At 38.6% G+C, this 22,975-nt stretch overlaps 5 protein-coding genes across 14 annotated transcripts; 4 read left to right on the top strand and 1 right to left on the bottom strand.

The window, feature by feature from the left end:
- Window positions 1-11: 11 nt before the first annotated feature.
- Window positions 12-5,048, top strand: LOC135344965 (uncharacterized). 3 transcript variants are annotated; one of them, XM_064542263.1, is made up of 7 exons: window positions 12-177; window positions 328-429; window positions 722-1,290; window positions 2,241-2,276; window positions 2,416-2,454; window positions 2,854-2,898; window positions 3,175-5,048. In XM_064542263.1, the coding sequence occupies exons 2-7, from the start codon at window positions 329-331 to the stop codon at window positions 4,104-4,106; spliced, it is 1,722 nt and encodes a 573-aa protein (XP_064398333.1). In that variant the 5' UTR covers window positions 12-177; window position 328; the 3' UTR covers window positions 4,107-5,048. The 3 variants fall into 3 exon arrangements, with proteins under 3 accessions (XP_064398333.1, XP_064398334.1, XP_064398335.1); XM_064542264.1 differs by having other exon boundaries at window positions 2,244-2,276; XM_064542265.1 differs by having other exon boundaries at window positions 2,416-2,479; window positions 3,175-3,390.
- Window positions 4,528-6,115, top strand: LOC135344971 (uncharacterized). The gene is made up of 3 exons (XM_064542280.1): window positions 4,528-5,052; window positions 5,173-5,399; window positions 5,737-6,115. Exons 1-3 carry the CDS (start codon window positions 4,663-4,665, stop codon window positions 5,849-5,851), a joined length of 732 nt encoding a protein of 243 aa, XP_064398350.1. The 5' UTR covers window positions 4,528-4,662; the 3' UTR covers window positions 5,852-6,115.
- Window positions 6,116-6,494: 379 nt separating this feature from the next.
- On the top strand, window positions 6,495-17,799 carry LOC135344963 (uncharacterized). Of its 8 annotated transcripts, none has more exons than XR_010397593.1 (13): window positions 6,495-6,681; window positions 6,742-7,090; window positions 8,270-8,460; window positions 8,543-8,645; window positions 8,757-9,310; window positions 10,212-10,271; window positions 10,981-11,025; window positions 12,116-12,157; window positions 12,930-12,962; window positions 13,090-13,155; window positions 15,057-16,509; window positions 17,164-17,408; window positions 17,584-17,799. XR_010397593.1 is itself a non-coding variant. In XM_064542261.1 (12 exons), the coding sequence occupies exons 2-11, from the start codon at window positions 6,744-6,746 to the stop codon at window positions 13,267-13,269; spliced, it is 1,500 nt and encodes a 499-aa protein (XP_064398331.1). In that variant the 5' UTR covers window positions 6,495-6,681; window positions 6,742-6,743; the 3' UTR covers window positions 13,270-13,285; window positions 15,057-15,197. The 8 variants fall into 8 exon arrangements, 2 of the variants coding, with proteins under 2 accessions (XP_064398331.1, XP_064398332.1); XR_010397592.1 differs by having other exon boundaries at window positions 6,496-6,681; window positions 8,754-9,310; XR_010397596.1 differs by lacking the exon at window positions 13,090-13,155 and having other exon boundaries at window positions 8,754-9,310.
- Window positions 17,800-18,392: 593 nt separating this feature from the next.
- Window positions 18,393-19,971, top strand: LOC135344972 (uncharacterized). The gene is made up of 3 exons (XM_064542281.1): window positions 18,393-18,757; window positions 19,072-19,427; window positions 19,717-19,971. Exons 1-3 carry the CDS (start codon window positions 18,572-18,574, stop codon window positions 19,862-19,864), a joined length of 690 nt encoding a protein of 229 aa, XP_064398351.1. The 5' UTR covers window positions 18,393-18,571; the 3' UTR covers window positions 19,865-19,971.
- On the bottom strand, window positions 19,865-22,832 carry LOC135344967 (uncharacterized). The gene is made up of 4 exons (XM_064542269.1): window positions 22,481-22,832; window positions 22,074-22,172; window positions 21,488-21,538; window positions 19,865-20,946 (listed from the first exon to the last, which is right to left on the bottom strand). The coding sequence occupies exons 1-4, from the start codon at window positions 22,716-22,718 to the stop codon at window positions 19,985-19,987; spliced, it is 1,350 nt and encodes a 449-aa protein (XP_064398339.1). The 5' UTR covers window positions 22,719-22,832; the 3' UTR covers window positions 19,865-19,984.
- Window positions 22,833-22,975: the final 143 nt, after the last annotated feature.

Consider the following 22,975-nt stretch of genomic DNA (forward strand, 5'->3'; position numbering starts at 1 on the left):
ATCTGGAATCACTGTAATCTAGAGGCGTTTCATATCCATGTAATTTATAGTATATATCTATGGTGCTTGTCTTCTAACTTTAGTGCAAAAAGCCACGGCACCCACTAGTACAGTACAGTCGAGTCAGTCTCTGGGTACGGGTGAAAAGCTGGCTACATCAGGCTGGGAGTGACTCAGGTTAGCTACCCGCGTATACCCTCATGGTGTTTGATTTTAGTATTATTAAATTGTCTTCAAAGTTGTAAATATAGTCTAGCTTATAGCTACACCATGTACAGCTTTAGTTAAGTTGCTGATCATCATGCCTTTTTTCCTTGAAATACACAGAATGTCTATAAATAAAATCCTCTCAACAACAGATGAGGTCCGAACATTTGACAACACATCTATATCTGATATCGTCAACACTAGCACTGCATCCAATGGCAGGTATTTAATAGGATGACTCTATAATTTATACCGGGACGGTCTCATACTCGCACATTAGTGTGTATTGGGGGTTTCGGATCAGTGCTTTTTGTATGCTTAGACCACTGATTGGGTTTCGTATCAGCGGTGTAAGTGTTACGTATAGTTCAGTGACCTTTCTAGTAAGCATACTAACTGAGTTTTCTGATGTAATAGTTTGTTTGGATCTCTGCCAAGAAGTGCATTACCCGTGAGAACCCATTAATATCTGTATTATCGATCAGATTCTATACGTATTGCTCTCTTGCTACAGAATTGCTGAGCAACCCAAGGAAAGGATACAAGTAGTCGGAAACATCAGTCAGTTCTCAAGCGCTCAGGAGAAAGAAAATTTGAGATTTATTGTTGGAGGTATACTCCTACATCTAGAGGAAGAAACCCCTGAGGAGATTTTCAATCTCTTACTTGACAAGTACGAGACTTCTACACCGTCTGAAGAAGAACCGACAATTTCAACTGAACTTTTTCGCGAGGCATTAGAGTGTGCCATATCTAATTGTACTAGTGATAGTGCGAGTGAGACTGCGTCCCGTCTTAAAAGTCTCGAGCCATTCTGTGTCTCGGGAAGTTTTGAAAATAAAGAAAACATAACAGCACAATTCTGTTTTCGAAAGCAACTCCTTAAAATAGGATGTCAAATAACTACTGATGATGAACTTAAGAAGATTGTTGACAAGTTTGAGGAAAAGGAGTTGGGTAAAAATAAAGATGATGTCAAAACTCCAATGGAATTGTTCAGATGCCTACTGCGTAAGGGAGTCATTTCACCGGATGATCCTTCATCAATTGTTTCTTTTGAGCAGAAGCTAGGAATTTTTAAAGGTATAATGCATACTTGTATGAAATGTATTTTTGTGTTTACTGTTACAGCAGTATAAGGTCGTGCATGTACGTGACAGTAATAACCTATGTGCCTTCGGTCAACCTGCATGAATTGAATAGCGTATTATGTGTGCAAGTCATGTGTGTATGATTTGGACACACATAATTTTATATTGTTTGTTATTGTTGGCTTTTGTAAAGGTCACCTCAGTAGCATTACTATAAATGAAGTTGTACTTTTGCAAGTACATGTAGTTGCTGAATTAAGCGCTCCCAGATTATAATTGATTATCTGTTATTATCATACAGTGGAACCTCCATAAAATGGACACCATTAGGGAACAGCCTTTTGGTCATTATAGAAAGGTGGTCTTATTTGAGAGGTTTGATTGCCATCCGCATGCAAGCAGGCCGGATGTGCCCACACTGCATGGTCGGGGTGGTCGGTATAATACTAACCACCTCCATAATGTTTGCTGATTCAGGGTGTGATCTGGGAGGTTATTTTCAATAGCTAAAGCTGATATTGGGGACTAGAAAGTTGCTCGTTGACGGAGTAGAGAGCTGCGTGGCTGTTCCTAAGAGGTTGCTTTACAAAATTATTGTATAGTTTCAATCCTGACCCGAGTTTCTTGGCCGTTTTATAGTGGGTAGTTGCTCTTTGAAGGTGGTCATTAGTAGCTAGAGGTTCCACTGTAAATTATTTTCTGTTCTCAGTAGTTGTGTTGACCAAGCGACCTACTGAACAATATAGATTTATACGTATTACTAATTGTGTACGTAAATGGTCACCATTACCGTACAATGCTCCAGAGTAATTGTGTATGTGTATAGCACATACATAGATTTGAGTGCTGTAATATTCTATGTATACGTCGTATCTAATAACATTGATTTCGTTTCTCCTAATTAGTACATAAAATCATGTATACTTTTCTACTGACATGCAGCAGCAGGTGTTACAACTTCGGCAAAAAGCTTCCAAGGTAACAATATCCACATAGATACCATGCATGTACAATCATACTGTATAGTACGAACACCTGCATAGTACGAACACCTGCACAGTTTTTATTTTGGGATTGTCATTGTATTATGCTGTATGCTGTGTTTTGTATTGTGCAGCTCTAAGCAGCGAAGGACATGCAGTTGATGGAGGGTGTGGTGAGTCTCACGCAAGGCTTTATGGGTAACTCGTAATATAATTTATGGTGGGCTATGCCAGGGACAAAGAATCATGAAATTAAGGAGTCCTAACGGAGTGTTATGGTTCTGTAATAATTATAGGCTGGGGATGCCTATTGTTTGGAGTGTATAATTCAATAGATTTAGTCCCCCATACATTATAGAGATTTCGTTTGTGTTCATGGAGCTCCCAATGAGCTGCTAGTTTCTTTTTGTGCTCCTAGTAAACATTATGATCGAGTTATTCGTGAAATCCATTTTCTTTGGTAAGTATTCGTGAAATCCATTTTCTTTGGTAAGGAGAGTTATTTGTTGTTGGTATATAGATTTATGGATACATGGATGAGTAATTATTGAATTAACTTCTTTTTTTCACAGGTATGCATACACAGAAAGGATCGTACAGCTTCAAAAGTATTTCGTGTAAGTTATTACTATAGTCATACATAGGCGTGCATTATTAAGCAAGGGCGCCTATAATCCCACATGAGGAAGGATATGTGCGCTTATAAGTTGAAGAGCGCCTAATAAGAAAACTTTTAGTGTATGTCATTTAGAAAACGAGTGAAAGCAGAACTTGTGCTCAATGGCTGTGTATATGAGTGTCTAAATTCAAGCAAATTTTAAAATATTTTAGCGTATACCTTGTCACAAAATTTATGTTTTAGGTTATTATGCTTTCATCTTTTCCACTTACAGGTCTATTCGTTATTGTATTCTACGTGTTTGTAGCCGTGGCCCTGGTCGGATTCAGCCTCTACTGCGTCTGGCTCAGTAGCACCCAATCCCACACACAAGACGTGCTGTTCTACAGAAACAACACTATACTTGTAGCAAGAGAACCACTGAGTAGCGCTTTCACTGAAAGAGTGAACTTCACTCTAAATTCAAATCATCAGTCTGACCTTCAAGTTTGCTACTACGACTGTACGAATATCTCGCCGCAAACACGCTCCGTCTCAGTCAATGTGTCGAGAAGTAGCAGCCATGACCAAAAAAAGCCAAGCAGTAGCCAACGGAGATTGGTGATGTTTTCAAATAGTGTTGAAGTTACATTTGCTAGTGTCTTCATGCTAGGTGGTTCAAGTGTTGTCTTTTCGGTAACTGGCTTGAACCAACAGATAGAACTCTATATCCTGACTACCTTTGAACAGTGTAAATCCTTTTTGAGAGGATTTGACAACTCAAGCTTTGAACGTTTCGAATTAAACGCATCCAATGACTACAGAGTGAATTTTGTGGTCCCACAAAGTCCACACAATAATTATTGTGGTGCTTGGGTGATCCCACCAGAAATAATGAATGCAACATTTCAGTACATGATCAAAGGATTTCGAAATATTTATAATCTTGAGAGCTCTGTCAGCTCGAATGTAACATGTGTGTCACCTTTCACATCACCCTCCTATAATTTATATATCCCCATATCGTACACCTTGAGACGCATGTGTGTGTTTTTAGCACAAATGGACCACAATAGTTTTACTACTGGAACAATACAGACTTTTCCTACTCTTAAAAATCCTCTGTTTGGAGTTCCTATGAGTATTGGTAGTTTTTTATTTTTTATATTACCAATAATTATTTGTTTTGTGATCAAATGGGCTTACAAACAGTGCAATACTTCGTAATTTTTTTGTTTTTTATGCTTGTCTTTATAATTTGTTTGTCAATCAGCACTTTTATTTTGATATAATTATAGAATGATGTTCTTGGAGGTGTACTGTACGCAAATTGATACATTAATTATTGGTTTCATAACAAACTTGTCAGTTTGCATGGCCGGCAGGCTATACGTAGTTAGATCAACATTATAATTTAGTTACCGATCCCGAAGAAGTCTTCAATTTTCATATCATGCATGAAGAGCCCATGCATGTGCCTTACCACGATGTAGAACAATGTATGTGTTTACTTAGCATTATGCACATGCAATAATATTGTTATTGCCACTGGGGAGTGTTGAGTCATACATGTACTACAATGCATGGTAATCTACCTGGGATTTCCCCTAACCTGGGTTTACAACTGCATGTTACATAGTCCCTGGGAATTTTTCCATATCTTATCACTTAAAACAGCTCCAAGTCTTGCACCTATATAAGTTTCCCTAGTCAGGCTAGCTAGTGCAGTATAAGAAAATCAAGTTCTTGATGATCTGAAATAACAGTGTCTCTACTTCTAACAATGCTTTCTTCATTCGAAGTGATTTACTCGTTCCTTCAAACTGGTTTCCTTGCTTTTGCTGTGTATCTTTCAGCAATCATTCTTAAAACATTGCTGCCAGGAAAATCTCTGCTTTGGTTTTGGTTCAATCATACACAGTCTGAGTGTCATGATGCAGATGAATGTATTGATGGTGGAGGAATTGATGGCACTGATGATGCCGGGGATCCTGACAAGATCGTATCCATTGTGCTTCAAGTCCCTCGTATTTTGCCAACCACTTCCCCCACGACATCAATAAGTAGTGTGATCGACAGCTTACTGGAGCCCATTGATGAAGTTGTCGATAACATGCTGTTTACTTCAAGCAAGTTTATTTCTCTTAATAATAGTGTTCAAGAATGTGTCGAGGTGAGTTCCTCTATTATATGCATGCATGTTTATAGTGCACAATACTTAGTGTAATGCATGTGTTAGTGCTTGTATATACACTTCATTTTACTATATATACCGTATAAATTCTGTTGGTAGGAAGTGATGGAGAGAAACAACGAATATAATTGGAACTCTATTGTGGATGTGCAAGACTGTTATTATTCCAGTGGCATCATTCAGGACACACTCAAACCAGTCGTAACTATTAAAGATATCTACTACACTGGGTCTCCACGTCTGGAAAACGATGAGGCTATTTTTAAAGAACTTTTTTGTGCATTGACTGAGACTCTTTGTTCCAAAGTTTGGAATGGGAAAATCCAGTAAGTTATAATAATTATAAGTGCATGCATGTAGAAACTTGCAAGCATAGATTGATAATTAATAGTGTGGCTATAAGAGTGCAATAGCACATCCGGTCTAGTAATTGCACATCGTCATTGACAGCATGCAATTACCTGTCAAGTAATTGCACGCTGTCAATGACAACGTATTGTTTTCGAATAATGACCGCGGTCGAAAATATTAATAAAACTGCAGAGAACTTAATCATGCATTCACTATTAGCTAATAGCTTCAAGTTGGTTTGCTTTATAGATCTTACATTAATAATTATACATGCATGCACCCCTCAACATTTATTGACTTTTTTCACTACAGTGTGACTAGTACAAAGAACAAACAAAGCCCTCGGCTTTCGACTAGATTTTCTTACGCGTCCACTTTTCAAAAGCCTCATCTCAGGAAGGTGGATACCATAACACTACGTAACTAATGCTGCCAGCTGATACAGACTTTATAATTATAAATTATATACCATGCATGCATGTATATATTATATATATACTATTATTTTGTAATGTCACAGCTAGTGCAAGCAGATTAATAGCGCTGTTTGATCTTTGTACGTATTATTATAGCTATACTGCATTTTACACACTGTATATGTGACATGTATATCTCAGTGACAATGTTTTTTGGCTTCTGGAAAAATTCTGCGGTAACAATTTGATGAATTTATCAGTGTCCATCATGCAAATCCTCACTCTGGTATAGATCTATGACATAGACTATGTATATATAATGGACTGAACTGCTCTGTTTCGAAACCCATCATTCTGCCACTCAGATAGAATCAGGTCGAGATGGCTTTGTAGCTCGTGGACTAGCATTTATACCTCGGACGTATTCCATACGGACGAGGTATGCATGACGACTGAATACTTGAAGCCACTGGTGTAGGCCGTGTGAATAAGTTGGTGTCACCTCACTGTACAAGGAGAGAACCATACACTAAGCTATGGGGGAATTGATCTCAGTGAGAAGATTATTCACAGTGACTCAGCAGACTTGAGTAGCCCCACCCCTCTTTTCGTGTGGTCACCAGATGATGGGCGTCGCCCTACAGCTAGCTAGCGTGATGATTATGATAGAGTATAGTACCATAGTGAGACCTAGACCTTAGTACCTGAGTGATGAGACTAGCTAGCCGGCTCTCGATCATTGGCACCTGTACCCTGGATCTACTACTATCTCTGCTACCCGATACCCAGCGCTAGATCTCTCTGGACTCGGGATCGAGCTTTATCAGTATTAAAAGCAACGGTAATGAAGATTTGTGACCTAGATTTTGTCCACTAGCTATACCATTATATCTTTGCACAGATATGTCATTCACTCTGAATGGTGTGTATACTAAAACGTACGAAGCTCGGAACAAATGGCGAAACATCCTTCTGGCTCTGAAAGTGGACCATGCTACCATTGACAGCATTGGTGCGAAATGGCGAGACAATCCTGACGACTGCTATCGTGAAGGACTGGGCGTGTGGCTGAGAGGTGAGGAGAAAAGCTGGAAAGATGTGGTGGAGGCTTTGTCCAGCCATACCGTTGGTTACAGTGGCATTGCCCGGGCCTTAGAGGAAAGCTACGTACACCAAGAGGAGAAGAGGGGTGGGACAGGAGATCAAACAACAGCATCAAATGTTGTCCAACATGACTCACCCCATGACAGGTGAGACCTTGTTTAACTTTTGTGGTAAATTGTTAGGGAAGTTTATAACCACACCAAGTGGCAATTTAGTTTCAAGCTCTATATATAATATGCCGCCCGCATTCAAATTTGCAACTACTTCCCTGATTTGAGGATACCATATAGCAGGTATATTTCGAGGGTATAAATTTTCGCGGATGTGCCTTTAGAAAGTTTTTTGCAGATTTAATTTTCGTGGAATAGCGCCTTTTTTGCAGCATGCATGCATGAAATATTCAATTCGCGGTTATAAATGTTCACGGTTCATGCCTAATCTGCGAAAACCACGAACATTTATACCCTCGAAATATACCCTCTATACGGTAATCATTGCATACGTAGTAACATAAAATGTCATTTGCGTGCCGGCAAGATGTCATGTTAAAGTTGTTAGTGTGAGCATAGATTGAAGAGAAAGGGATTGGCAACGAAGTGCACTTCCGGTACCATCCGTGTTTCACCTTGAGGCTTACTTCTAACGTGGGAGCCTAAACATGATAAGAATTGTTTTTGTCGTCTGTAAAAAAGTCTACGAGCAGTTCTGCTGCTAAACATCAACTTCACCTCATTTGTGTGGCCATTTGGGACATAGCACACTACTTAGTAACACAACCTTAGCTCTATCATAGGTGCTATAGGAATTACACAAGCATGAAAAAGCCTCTGACAGAGGCTCTGTGTACCTCTAGCTACTTCACGAAAATCAAAAAATTATGTTTTATTTATTTCTGTGATACCTACCATCAGGGGGCATGTGTTTAAGTGCTGGAGGGCTTTGAGAAGTAGGCATTAGACACAATAAGTTTCCCGGGTTTTCGCGGGAGTTTTAGGGCGAAATACGGATGGTTTCAGGCCCATCTGTGTACATTCAATGTAAAAGCATCACGTGAACTGCTTCCGTTGCCAATTCCTTTCTCTTCAATCTATGGTGTGAGCTTGTTTTGAAGCCACACAAGCTAATTTTATGATAAATTATGACATCATAATATCCTATATATCCTCCCCCGTATCTATATCTGCAAGGAAGGGAAGCTGAAACTAATTTACCTAGGAGCTTTGAGTGGCCTAAGCTCAATTCACCAAAAGTATACAAGTGCATGGTGAAGTAACGACCAATGTAGTATAACTGGATTGTCACTGTGTTCTCTGCTCGTATCACAGCTCTACACCTGTATCCAGTTCTACAAGTGAGGAAAGTGGAATGGATGTAGGTCAAACCACACCCAATCCTTTACTAACAGCCACTGAGGCCGTTGAGGAGAGTGGAGGTCAAGCCAAAGTTATTGCAGCTTTAGCGACCGCGGATGGAGATCAACTTTATTGCCAAATCCCGAAGCAACAATTCCAACCAGGTGTGTAGCACATTTTTACCTCAAGGTGTTTATATAGTGCTTATTTATTGCATTTTTCTGCACCACATACATAATTATATAGTGTCTACTGTTAGTGCCACTGACGCCACCCAGAGTAGTCATGACGAGAGTGGTAACGAAAATCAGGACGAACCTTTAGCTTCAGCACGTCCAAGACGTCCAAGGTATGTGTGTAATCAGTAACTGTAATGTACGTTGGTTACCTACATTACAGCTTTTTAGTGTACATGCACGGTACTGGTATTGCTGTCACAATTTCCAACCCCTTGCAGCAGTGCTTTTGACAAACAGGTTAACTCGGACATTGAAGGTGTCGTGACAAGAATAAGTCCACTGATTAGTGATGTAAACACAGAGAGGTTGCAATTAGTTGCTGAAAGTATTCTGGATGAAATTCTCGATGGCAAGAACGCTCTTGAGATTTATCTAAAAATTTCGAATAAGTATGAGTCTCGTGGACAAGCAAGTTTTGCAGCAACTCTCTTTCGGGAAGCCCTTATATATGCAACCAATACGAAAGAAGTGAAAACCCGTTTCAGTCACCTCAACGACCTTTGTGACCCTGAATGCCTAACGAAACAGATTGCGTTACTAGAGATGTTGAAATCACGGCAAAGTCTTTTGGAGTTTGGGGACAATGAATTAGGTGGAATGCAACTAAACGCTTTCGTTGAAGAGTTTAAAGACACTGAATTGGGTACGTCAAGAGACAACATTACAACACCGACAAAATTGTTCAAGTGCTTGCTTCGTAAGAACGTGCTACCATCACAGTCACCTTCAGAATGGATTACAATATTGAAGACAAAGCTGTCTAATGCAAAAACAGGTATAATACTGAATGTGTCGATATTGTTTGGGATACAATCACATTCATACTACTAAATTAATATTATGTGGCTGAGAAGATGTGTATATATACACCTGGGATTTGCTAATCACATGCCCCAACTTGGTATTGTATCATACTAACCTACGACACGTGTATCTCGATTAGTAAAATTGAGGTATTTGGTCACATGCAACAATGGCTTTACTGTTGCATTTTACACATTACTAGGCCTATAATTGAGGTATACTCGTAACTCTCGGTCTGTCTGTTTATGCTCTATGCATACTACGATTATATGCTCTTAACTCGTAAATACTACATTATGTGGAGCTGCATGTATAGTCTAACTATACACATTGTTACAGATTTGTTGTCACACCCAGAATATTACCAATTACAATTGTCAAGACACAATGGAAGCAATAATGATTATTATACATGCTATGCTGTACGTGGTCCTTATAGATTGTTGGGAATGAAAGATCACTGTACATATATAGCATACATTGTATAAGATGACATATTCGTGGCTTGGTTCAAAGCATGTGATTCACCAATAATTGTGTTGTGGTATAGATCAATAACAACAACAGATGTCCACCCATCCATTATTATGCCTCAGTGCATTTGCGCAAGCGAGGTATACGGTAGTGTGTTTGTGTGTGCATGTGTGTCCTGCTCAAGGATTAATGAAGTGAAACTGAGAGTTTCTATAGGCTTCTAGGCACATTCACTGACACATCAGCATGCATGCACCCGCGGTGCTTCCATATACTTATACAGAAATCACATTAGATCTACATGTACTATATATACGTACATCAGTACTACTACATCACTTCACCTATATATAGTCAGCTTGTCTCTATAATAACTTGTTTTTTTTCTCCTAATACAGAAACCTCTCCTACAGAAACCTCTCCTACACAGGGTCTTGGGATAGAAGAGCACTATGCTGGTAAATCACCATTATCAATTGTCTGTAATATATCATGTACACGCAGAACCTCGATTATACGGCCCTCGATTATCCGGCTTGACAATCGCGTGTCCCTATATACCTGGACACAGGCATTTTATCTTCTGCGCATCCACATAGACTAAATTTGCCCTGCTGTTTATCAATTATGTGGGTGGATCAAGGTGTGGTTTATCTATTCGATTGCATGTCCGGTATATTCACTTATCCGGCCTCTCTGAAACCAAAGTGTCCGGATAATCGAGGTTCTATACTTTACCATATATAGCGGGTATATTTCTAGGGTATAAACTTTTGCAGAAAGACTGTTAGAAAGTTTAATTTCCGTGCAAAGGCTCCTTTGATTGATGAAAATTCTAGTTAAGTGTGACCTGCGCATGCTGCAGGCGTGCCTGTATGACATCAGAAGTGTTATCTGAGCCGGCTATATATTTGCTTTGTTACCTTTTTTATTGCCCTGGGAACTAGGCTATAGGTATATCAGCCGTATGCACAATGTCATAGAGATGTACATAGCAGCTAGCTTATTGTAAAGGAGCACGAGTCCCCAAAAAAATAGCCGGTTCATGGCATACATGAATATATATATATACATACAGACAAAATTGCAGCGTTGAGCAGTACTACGCTCTCCCCAATTACCAATTATATGATTGAACGTTATTCATCTCAAATTTTTTTTTAATAGGAGATGGCGCTGGAGCAAAAGTCATGAACCCACTCAAATGTGAAGGTAAAATTTATACCTCAGATATGCACCGTCACTGTTTGGATTCCAAGTGTTGTTATGTTTACGTACCTTCATTGTATGGCATACGATTTGTTTTAAAAGTATGCACCACAAATTGAGCGATAAGCTAAAGAAGTGGCGCTAAACTTTGTGTTTGTGTAGCGACAAGCTAAAAGAGTGGCGCTAAACTTTGTGTTTGTGTAGCGACAAGCTAAAAGAGTAGCGCTAAACTTTGTGTTTGTGTAGCGACAAGCTAAAAGAGTAGCGCTAAACTTTGTGTTTGTGTAGCGACAAGCTAAAAGAGTAGCGCTAAACTTCGTGTGCTACTAGACTTTGTTTGTGTGGCGATAAACGTGGTGCTTGTTTGGTGGGCTAAATTTAGTGGTGCTAATTGTGTGATAGCATGTATAAGCTAAAACAGGGCGCTAATTTTGTGCAATTTGATTTGTGATAAGCTAAAAATAGTGGCGCTGTTGTTTTTTTGTTCTGGGGGTGGCATGACGAAAGGAGGTTTAGGTTTGAAGCCTCTTTGGCTAAATCTTAGAATACTTCTAGACAATTCAGCAACACACTGTTACAGTATCAAAAAAGCATTGAAAGTTGTGCTTGATCTATATGTGCCTCTGCCTAGAGATCAGCATTTCTTCTAGTAGTTGTCCAATTAAGTTCAGTTAGGCAACATCTTAAACTTAATTACAGAAAGTCTGTATGTCTATAGTTGAGGAACATATCCTCAGTGTTAAAGTGTCAAGGCACTCTGATATTACAGATAATGATATTACAGATGAAACGTGACTGACCAACCACTTCAATTATTTTCTTATTGGGCGTGGCCAGACCTACACCTAACCTCCTTTTGTCATGCCACGCCCAGACAAAATTATATCGACCAGCTTCAGTGTCGCTATACAAACACAAAGTTTAGCACCACAAAGTTAGTGCCACTCTTTTAGCTTGTCACCCACACAAGCACAAAGTTTAGCGCCACTCTTTTAGATTATCGCCCATTTTTGTGGTGCATACTTTTGTATGCCATAACCTTGTCAGTAGTACACATGCATAATTATACCCATGCATCTTTGTTATAATGTAGATGTTGATAGTACGTCACAAGACAAATTACTGAGTGATGAAGGTGAGTAACATATACCAATCTTTAATTACCACATTGTGTAGAAATTCAATTATAGAGTGGTGTTTAGGCGAGATTCATTTTATTTTGTAGTACTTGCACTATATAGTTTGTACCTTAATTGATCTAGAGGGAGAGACAGTGAAGGAGCAGCTTTTATGAAAAATGTGGAAAATTGGATTGGTGTATCTTTGGCTAAATCTTAGAAGTCTACTTCCATAATAATTAGACAATTTAGCAAACACATTGTATCAAAAAGGCATTGAAAGTTGTGCTTGATCTATGTGCCTCTGCCTAGAGATCAGCATTTTAAACATAAATTTAATAATACAGAAATTCTTTGTCTATAGTTGAGGAACATATCCTCAGTGTTAAAAGTGTCAAGGCACTCTGATATTACAGACCGACCAACAACTTTATTCACTACTAGTTGGGCGTGGCCAGACCTACACCTAGCTAACCTCTTTTTGTCATGCCACGCCCAGACAAAATTATCTAAAAAAGATGCACATGGCTCATATCACAAAATTACATTTAGCGCCGCTGTTTTAAGCTGCTTGTCACTACACAAACACTAAGTTTGGCGCCCCTCTTTTAGCTTATTGCCACACAAACACAAAGTTTAGCGCTACTCTTTTAGATTATCGCCACACAAACACTAAGTTTAGCGCCGCTTTTTAGCTTATCGCCCATTTTTGTGGTACATACTTTTGTATGCCATAACCTTGTCAGTAGTATACACATGCATAGTTATTATACCCATGCATCTTTGTAGGTCCGTCACAAGACAAATTACCGAGTCATGAAGGTGAGTAACATACCAATCTTTAATTAACACATTGTGTAGAAATTCAATTATAGAGTGGTGTTTAGACGATTCTTAATTAGTAGTAGTACTTGCACTGTAATTATAGTTTGTACCTTAATTGATCTAGAGGGAGAGACAGTGAAGGAGCAGCTTTTACCAAAAACGTGGAAAATTGGATTGGCAGTAGTAATAGGTGTGTTTATATTAATAAGGACAAGCAAAGTGAGTTATTTGGTTCTCAACCTTTTCAGCAAAATTTGATGTAAGGGGAAGCAACTTTTTTATCAAGAAAGGTCACAAAGTTTAAGTCAGGCATATCAAAGGTCAATTTTTAAGCCATTAAATTTTGTTTTGACGATCTTTACAGCCTATCGCAATAAAAAGGAGATATAGTGGTGTAAAGAAAGTGGGAACCAAGTAATTTACTTTGTCTGGCCTAATACTTTGCACTTGCAGCTATATAAGGAACGAGTGGTGCAAGCTGCGCTATGCTAATGCCTCTCGCCATGTTTTGCTTTCGCTCTAGAGTGATATAGAAGAGGTAACTAGTTATGCCTCGAGGCGTAGCCGCACGAGGAATACGGTAAAGCTGACTGTGTGTGTGTGTGTGTCTGTCTGTCTGCGTGTCTGTTCCAGCTGTAACTGCTCAACGGTTGCAATGCAACAAAAACTAACAACTTCTATAGGCTTTTAGCCATGTTCACTGGGATTTTGATTCGTGGATTAGCTAACTAAAGCTTTTTTCTCTAGTTTGACTCACATTGAAGGCTATTGCAGTCTCTTCAGAATCTTTCATAGCATCATCCGTTCGCACAAACTTTCTATTCAACATAATAATGAGTTAACCTTGCACTAAAGCGCTAGCTTTTTGTTAGCTACAAGAGTCAGAAAAGATCTGTTAAGCATCTACCTATAGTAGTCACTTGTGAACTTGATCTCTTTGCAGACACACCCTTTAATAATTATTCCTGGATGTAATGCGCATGCGTGCTCACCCTGGCAATTAAGTGACTCTGATGAGGTTTCCACAAGGTTGAACGAACTTACTTATTTTTCTTGAGGTCCTGATATACCAGTAAGCCACAATGATATACCATATAGAATAGATAGCATGTACACAAGTCTGGTAACAATAGATACATGTACACAAGTATTTTCTCTGCTTGTTTAGATATACTGTGCTCTGTGCCTATGACAAAGGTTTGCTCCCACTATTTGGCTACAGACCATTATTTTGCGTTGTTTCAGTATCGTTGAAGATTATTCATCAAGCCATCAGATATAGGCTTCTGCCATTCAGCTCCTCTCCTATAATATGACTGTCTGTAATTCAATTCTGTCAACAATTGCAATCAACAATAATAACATATAATTATACCTCTTCACCTCTTCTAATGAGTGAAAGCAAAACAACAGCGAGAGGCATTAGCACAGCGCAGCTTGCAACACTCGTTTACTTTGCAGTGGCATAGGCAGAGAGGGGCTGATAAAGCTGGAGCCTCCCCCCCCCCTTTTAGGCTCCAGAAACTCCAACTCATTGGATCTGTCATCTAATCCTAGTAGATGGAAAAACTGTTTACCTTAGTAAAATATCTTTTTTACGCTTTATTTGTCCTGCTCACGCAATAACGTTTTATGGTAACAAGAACCCCAGTTGAGCACTGCCCACCAAAAATCCTGGCTACCCCATTGCAATGTTAATGTAATGTTTAGTAGGATATACCACACCTACAAAAGGATATGCACTCATTTATCCTTCGCTACCGTGGTTACTTCGAGGCGTAGGTATGTAACCACGATACCAGGTCACCCCTTCCATCTTTGCACATTAAAGCAGATAATTTTAATTAACGAATAATTTTCTTTTCGTGTAGGGATGCAAATTACCCACAAAAACAGAGAAAATTAAGCCCTTCAAAAATTTAGCGGTAGATCAGGGTGCCTCATTGTTTTTGCTTGGTGATGAAGTTGCACATATTTTCATTTTTAAAGGAGCTATAGCTAACTGCATGTAACTTTACATTTCCCATAACTTTATACCGAACGTTTTCTACAGAAAAATAACTGCATGCCATTGTTTGTTTTTCTTCGCAGGTGTTCTGCTGGCAGCCATCTTTGTATCCCTACTCGCTTTCAGCTCTACATCTGGCCTATCTAGTCAAGGGTCCCACTTTGAAAACACAAGCCTCTGTAGAAACACGACTATATTGGTATCAAAACGTCTCAACACTCAATACTACGAGAGAATCATGTTTACACTCAAGCACGATATTGCAGAATTTCCAAACATAACAACATGTGTGTTTGACTGCACCTATTCTGAACCACAGCTTTTTACTGCATTTGGGACCCACAACTTAACAAGTACCCACTCTGCTGTTTTTGATCCCCTCCCAACTCGTAGATACGCTCACATTCGTGAGAGTCATAATGTTCCAGAGCTAATATACATGTTGGAAGGTTCTACACTTCTGTTTTCTCTTAATAATGATATTCCAGTGCCTCTACAACTTCACATACTAACATCGGCTGAGCAGTGTAGAGACTTTTACGCTGGGAAAATAAACTTGAGTGCTAGAAATTTCTCACTAAATGAGGCCAATAACTATACTGCTAATTTCACTGTACTCCCTGGTGAGCCCCCCTCATACTACTGTGGTGTATGGGTGATCGATTCGAATGTTACATTTAATTTCGCTGTTGAAGCATCTGTTGTAGCATACAACGTAAACTTTTACCAGCAGAGAGGATTTTGTCAACCAATATCGACACCATCATGCACCTTAACCTTTCCTTTATCTATTTTAGAGAGATATACATGTGTTCTGCTTTCTCAGCTTAACCCTTCAGCAACTGTATATAGTGCAAAAGTAGACGTTCAAACAACTTTTCCAAACCCAATTTTCAGTCTGTTTATTTCTCTTTGTGCTGTAGTTTTTACAATTATCATTGTTTTAGGTTTAAGTTGTGTTGTTCGGAAAGTTTGTAAAAGAAACCTTCCGACTCGACAATCATGTAGATTTAAGTAGCTTAATATTTTTTTTTAATTTTTAATAATAATTATGCTTGATACGCTAATTATTTTATTGTCCAGCATGCAATTAATGAGATGACGTAATTTGTATGCGTTGGGTAAAAGAAGGGGAAATCCCAGGTAATTTGTTAATAAGGGAAAGTCCCAGGTAATTTCTTAGCAATCTGCAGCGCACACTATACATGTGTATAGTGTGCGCTTTCTTTTATGTACGTGTGAACATAAAAGAAAGGCGCACAGCTTCAATTCAGAACGAATAATTATACAGTTGTTAACACTTAACGTGCCAAGAAACAAATTTGACCAGAAACGATGACCAGCTCTCCAGAAATTCTAGCCATTGATGGAAACCATGTGGACTCTCCGTACCAAATACTGACCATCTCCATCTCAATCCCCTCAACTCTGCCTCCAGTTACATGTAGCTCAATGAAGGAAGCTGAAGAAGAGTTGGACCTCTTCACTGCAGACAAACTATATGATCTTGTGAAATGCATGCAGAAAGTTGTCCAAGTAAGTCTGCATGTGAGAATCGATCGTGGCATCAGCACTAAGGTTTAGTTACACGTTTACTTTTGAGACTAGTGTACAGGAGAACAAAAAACCGAATAAACTGGTGCTAGATCATAAGGGTGAAATGTCCAATTGAGGGTTTACTAGTCTTTTACTTTTTATGGCTCTAGAAATATAACATGGCCTGCAATCAAGCACAATGAGTTGATCCCCATTATAGTCTCGTGGAAATCGCATAATATAATACCTTTCCTAATTTTTGCTACGTGACACTGAAGTGCCAAACTGGAATAACATTTTTGCTTGTGCATGCATTGAATTGCTATAAGCTATAATTTGAAAAAGACAGCAGCCAGCCCATTAGCCTCGAGACCAGCCGTTCGTTATCTGAAAGAACGCCTGGTCAAGTTCCAATGTACAACTCGTCTAGCTGAGCCAGCGTTTTACAGCATCATAATGATATTCATGCATGGGTAATACACCTTGTGTGGGCAATTATCGGTTCAAGAAATTCCTGGACCAATTAGACAAGTTGTACATTGGAATTGACCAGGCGTTCTTTCAGATATCGAATGGCTGGTCTCGAGGCTATACCAGCCCATCATGCATTTCATGAGGGGGTGGATTCCTATACTAAATTGCTTTCCTATCCAGGATTTTGAGGTAAATGATGCTCCTCACTACTATGGTTGGAGGGTGGCTGTGAAGGCTATTAGTACAGCAGAGTTTCATGCTGGGTATGCTGATGACTGTATAAAACCAATCGTTGAGCTCACTAGCTTGAGCTGTAATCCTCCTGCTGACCAAATAATGGATACTGTGACTCAAAAGAAGTATTTTCCAAAGTTGATCGAATGTCTGCTTGGAGGTCTCAGTTTATGTTGGCAAGACAAAGTCAAGTGAGTCGCTGCTTATGTTTTTTCTCATTATCAGCATTTTTGAGGGGGAATTCCTGGTAAAAAATCTGCATACATGCATGGTTAAACATTTGCTATTGTGCAAAGTGGGGTTGTACAGTTATAAAAAAGTAGAGACAAAGACATAACTCATCCCATTCCGTTATCTCCCATGCAGTGTGACCTTTGCTGGTTACAGCAAACAAGTTATTGGCTTTTCTAAGAGCCCAAGTGTATCGAGAACTAATTCACTCTTTGCCTTCTGGCAACAACAGTCTTTAACCATGAATCATAATTATGAAACATAAAGTTTTAAGTTCTATAGCCTTTTTTCTATAAAGTTATATAATTATATACAATGTGTAATTTTCCAAATATGTAAATGGAGAAGTGATTGGTTGATCAGAATGAAAACAATCAAAATTCCATATATACAGAGTTCTACTCCAGATTCTGGAGTAATTGTTATTCAGAGTCTACAATGGAGGGGAGTGTATACTTAGGGAATTCACATGCACTGTTTGCCTGTAAGAATAGGTCATTGTCCAACCTGAAAGTGCGTGGTGTATGATAGTGGTATACTAATATGGCTGGCTATAGTCGGCTTAATAAGATCATGCATGGTATATAGTATAGTTCAGTATAATTATAGCTCTCACAATGTCCTTAATATACAGTTCATGATCATAATCTCTCGACTGCGGCTACATTAGGTCTCCTAAACAAGCCAAAAAATTAATTATGACTTTATAACAAATTCAAGATAATTACCCCCTATGCATATACGTATATTTGAAGGAAAATAGGCACCTCTGAGTGCAGCTCCTTATTAGTATACCCACTAACTGTGCATGCATATTAATAATCTCCCTGAAAGTGAATTTGAGGGTATAGTGCAGGTGGGGATGGGGAGTTGCAACCCATGCAAGGACAATGGCCCATTCAGGATGTGGATTGGGTTCCACCCCATTACTAGAATAACAGACAATAGGTGCATGGTCTACTTTAACATCTCTATAATTATGTATATATAGGTGCTTGTGCAAGCAAACTGATGCTAGTAGATCTATAATTATAGTTATATATAGCTGAGACTATAATTATACTTATAGCTGAGTATATACTATAGACTTATATATACTAGACTAAGTATAATTATATGCAATATGAGTTTGGATCTAAAAGCTTTGGAGACAGAGGTTCTTCCCAGGCTGAGGGGAATTTCAGATAGGACTAATAGTGATGATCCAGATAAGATATGGGTGGTGCTGCAGTATCCTGACTCTCTGAAAGTGACAGCTAGTAAGCTGCATGATCTCCTGGAAGCCTTGAGAACTCACCCAGATGACCGGGTGAGTGTATATATTATAATGCTGCCTGAATTACTTTATAGCTAGATTTCACTTCCTATAATAAATGTTATATACATAATTATAATACAGAGCTGTGAGAATCACATTAGACAATTTGATGTTTAGACTTTAGCTATATTATACAATGTCATGCAGTTGACTAAACATTAGTGAAAACCTTAATTAATACAAGTCTAGAGCAGAACTGTTGGCCCACAAAACTAATAGATATTTGTGGTTAATTGTACAGCATAATTATTTTACATTTTACCACACATAATAATTACAACACACTATACCACAATGATTAACAGCTAGCAATGGATCAATTTGAGTGGACTCTTTCTGGGAGAGTGAACTGCAAGGAAGACCAACAGTCCAGTGCTGAAGAAACAGATGAAGCTCTCACTGTACCAATGGTGGAAATAGAGCCGGCTATCACAAGTTACTACAGCGTGACGGCTCCAGTTTGCAGAACAGTTGTTCCACCCAACGATAAACACAGCGTGGCGTGTCACACCGAAACAGTTATTGTTGACATGCGTTATAAGTTTCTTTCTAAGCAACTACATGGTGTCGATACATGCGTCATACTCAATGACGTTGCTGACAAAGTTCGAGACATAATCACAAAGTACCTGATTTCTTCCTCTGACCTTGACAAGTACAGGTAGGTAGCAAACATATTAATTTTAGGAAGTAAGCTAATTATAGAAGGCCTTGGCTTATAATTATATCAGGGGTTGTGTTTTTGCTTTTCGTTAGGACCGGGGTGTATCACAGTGACTCACAAGGCCTTTCAGCCATTATAATTTATGACAATGCATAATTATATCCAGGCTGTATAATAACGAATTTCCTTCCTAAAATAACTCTGCACACAGTGTAAGTGCATGGATAATCCAATGTTGCTAGGGTTCACAAAGAAGTGACTGTATGCATACATTTTGTTACTGTAGGGTGTATGTACTGAAACCACAACACCAGACTTCGTTTGGCATCTCTCCAAGAAGAAGTATGGAAATAACGGAATCATTAGGATTCCCAGCTATGGGAGATTTCATAGGCTCTCCTCCCCCTGAGAAAAAACTAAAGCTAGAAATGTAGTTATCTTTTTATATAGTGTGTATTGTACGAATAATTATAATTATAATCATATAAAATATAGCTAGTTGATGTGATGAAGCTGTTAAGATTGGAAAAAATTACAAAAATTGTCAAAACTGCCTAAAATTTTCTTTTGTGAGCCCGTGCGCAGTTACATAGACAAAAAATGTAGTAACAGCACAGAACTGACACACAAAGGGAAGATACGCCAATACCTGATACTAGACCAATTGACCAAGTGTTCCAGAATCCACGATACACATTGTACTCTAAACTGACGTAATATGACTTGGGGAAATTAGGCGGTGGAATAGAATAAACAAAAATACATGTTTTGAGTGTGTCCGTATATTCGTCAGTATGACTCACAGTAAATCGTATTGTGCAAGATTTTGTCGATTCTAGTAGACACGTTAGAGATGGAAAATCTTTTCTCGAATAGTAGATCTGTTGAACAGTTATTTGGAACCCGAATGTAACTGGCGAATCTGATGGTCTGATTCCAAGAAAAAAGTAACCAGTGTTGGCAACCACTATCACTATTGAGAAAGTTTTTTCTTTTTCGTTAACTTGAACAGGATATATTTGATAAGGGTTAGGTTTTTCTCCTCTTTGAAACGGCTCGTACAACTCTAGATCATTGAAGAGCAGAAATTCGACCGTGGTGTTTTGGTCCTTTTGCGGATAGAATGTCACAGATACTTTGATTTTAGAATTAGATATGAAGTAATTCGGTGATAACAAAATGTCATCATGTGTAGTAGTCAAACTATCGGCTGAAATGTTGTAGTAATTATCATCAACAATTATATCGTCGGGATAAAACGAATATATTTCCACTTTGCAATCAGGACAATGACTATCCTCAGCTTTAGAAATTTCGATTTCTTTATAGAGAAACGTGTCAAAGAAGTCAACCAGAACAGTATCCTCGTTGTCGACATCAACTCCTTTAAATATCGGCTCTGGTTTTGTTGATTTTACCCAAATCATCGAGCCAAAAATGCTAATCAGTAATATTCCTATTATTATGAGTAAGCCAGTGGTTAGACAGCTCTTAAGAGAGGATTGTCTGCATATACCTGTGGGTGAATACGAAGAAGTGAATGATTCAACTCATGTGTATAGTACGTTTTAAATACAGCTTATAATTATGAGCTAGAGAAGCAGTTAGCAGCGCTTCAAGATTCACTTGTAACAGGAATTGGCTCATGCATAGAGCATAGTATACGTGTGGATGGCAATCGATATCTCTCCGAATACCACCTATATATATATATATATATATATATATACTGTTCCCCAACGGTGACCATTAATTTTTATGAACTGTATATTACCCAAACCTTCAAACCGATATAACATATTCAACCACACTCATATAAACTATTAGGATCAGTGTACTGCAGATAATATTTACATGCTGTGCATGCCATGCAGTGGGAGAACTATAATAATTATAGGCACATGAAATGTCAACTGACAGTATTATGCAACTACATGAACTGCCTACACAGCGTGCAGGAAATACTATATAAGGTAATTACATGAAGCAACCACAAGTTCAGAGTCTGGGTGTTAGGTTCATATACATGCAGAGAAAATAAACTGTACTTCACTCACCTATATTTCTTGGTCGTCTTAGCAGTGTACTTAATAGCGGCGTCTCCTCATCTGAATGTACGTACAAATACAAAAGACAATGTAGTAATAGCCAACTATACCAGTACGTGAGTTATCAATTAAATCCCTAATGGTAGTGCATGGTTACTTTGTACTTTCCCCAGGGCAGTCCCTTTTAATTATGACTCATAAATAGTCACAACTGTACTTGGTAACCACAATACTTAATTAGGAAATGTGCTGTGCGTTTGACAAATTATACACACTGTATGCTTTGGCATGAAAACAAAAAATTTAATGAATCGCTAACGATATATAATTATATAGAAATGGGTAATTTCGGTTGAAGGAAGTGATGCAACTATAGACTTAGTATGCGTTTAATTATGAGGAATGAGGTAATACACATCAGCACACAGCTAATACCTATACTTTGTTGAAGTGATTTCGTGATGTCAAAAGAAGTTGCAATGTTATGGCTTAGTATTGCTTAAGTTCTGTCTCACAATACAATTATTGTACACAAACAAATGCAGTTCAAAGCATTACATATACCCTCTCTTCTATAGCGTAAAATGCAGCTTACCACTTGATGAGGTACTACGAGACCTTTCTGCCTGTATAGAGTAGACTGGAATGGATTGATGGTCGCCATGACGCTCCATTTCTTGAACGGGGGTTCCACCTGCAAAGAAATTGTTCCACTATTAATACAGCTGCATTATTGACTAATGAATATCCACGATCGAGATCGAGTGCACCACACCTCCTTTACAAATCTGAACTTATATAACAAACATTTTAAACACAGTAATTATAGCTAATGCCAATACTTATAGTCACTTTGGTTTAACAAACATGTGCCCAAGGTTTGTTGAGCTCAAACTGACTAAGTTATACGACAATAATTATGTGGTTTAACTGAATAGTTGTAAACCACAAAGACAACTACTGTCCGGTTTTACGTAGCTATATCTGAAATATCTATAGTACCTTTTGCCACCATACTACTTGTAGTGCGCGTAGATTTTGGTATTTCGACTTCAGTTTCAAAACATGGTGTCTTGTAATTCGTAAATGGTCTTGACGAGCTCTCGACAGGAGGTTTGGTAGCAGTCACTCCTGGCACTAGTGCTGACTGGCCTTCCCTGTCAGTTACCTCAAAAGACTTACCATTCATTTTTATATCATACTCAAAAGCTGAATCAGTACTATCACTGTCTGTGTTCATATCTGTCAGACTTCAAAACAGATCAAGCTGGAAGCAACATGACATAGACCATAGATGTAACTCTTCAATCTATGCATAACCTAGAGTCTATACGACGTCCGGTAACGTTCAGTTGTGGTCGATGATACAGGAACTTAGGAAGTACACATGATTATGTCATAGAACATCTAGATATCTACCAGAACTCTATGCCTGGCTAGGTAGCTGCCGTCTTACAAAAGTTCAGTGAGTAGTACTATAGTAGATCTAGTTTTGTG

Source organism: Halichondria panicea, chromosome 12, assembly GCF_963675165.1.
Source record: "Halichondria panicea chromosome 12, odHalPani1.1, whole genome shotgun sequence".
Lineage (NCBI taxonomy): Eukaryota > Metazoa > Porifera > Demospongiae > Suberitida > Halichondriidae > Halichondria > Halichondria panicea.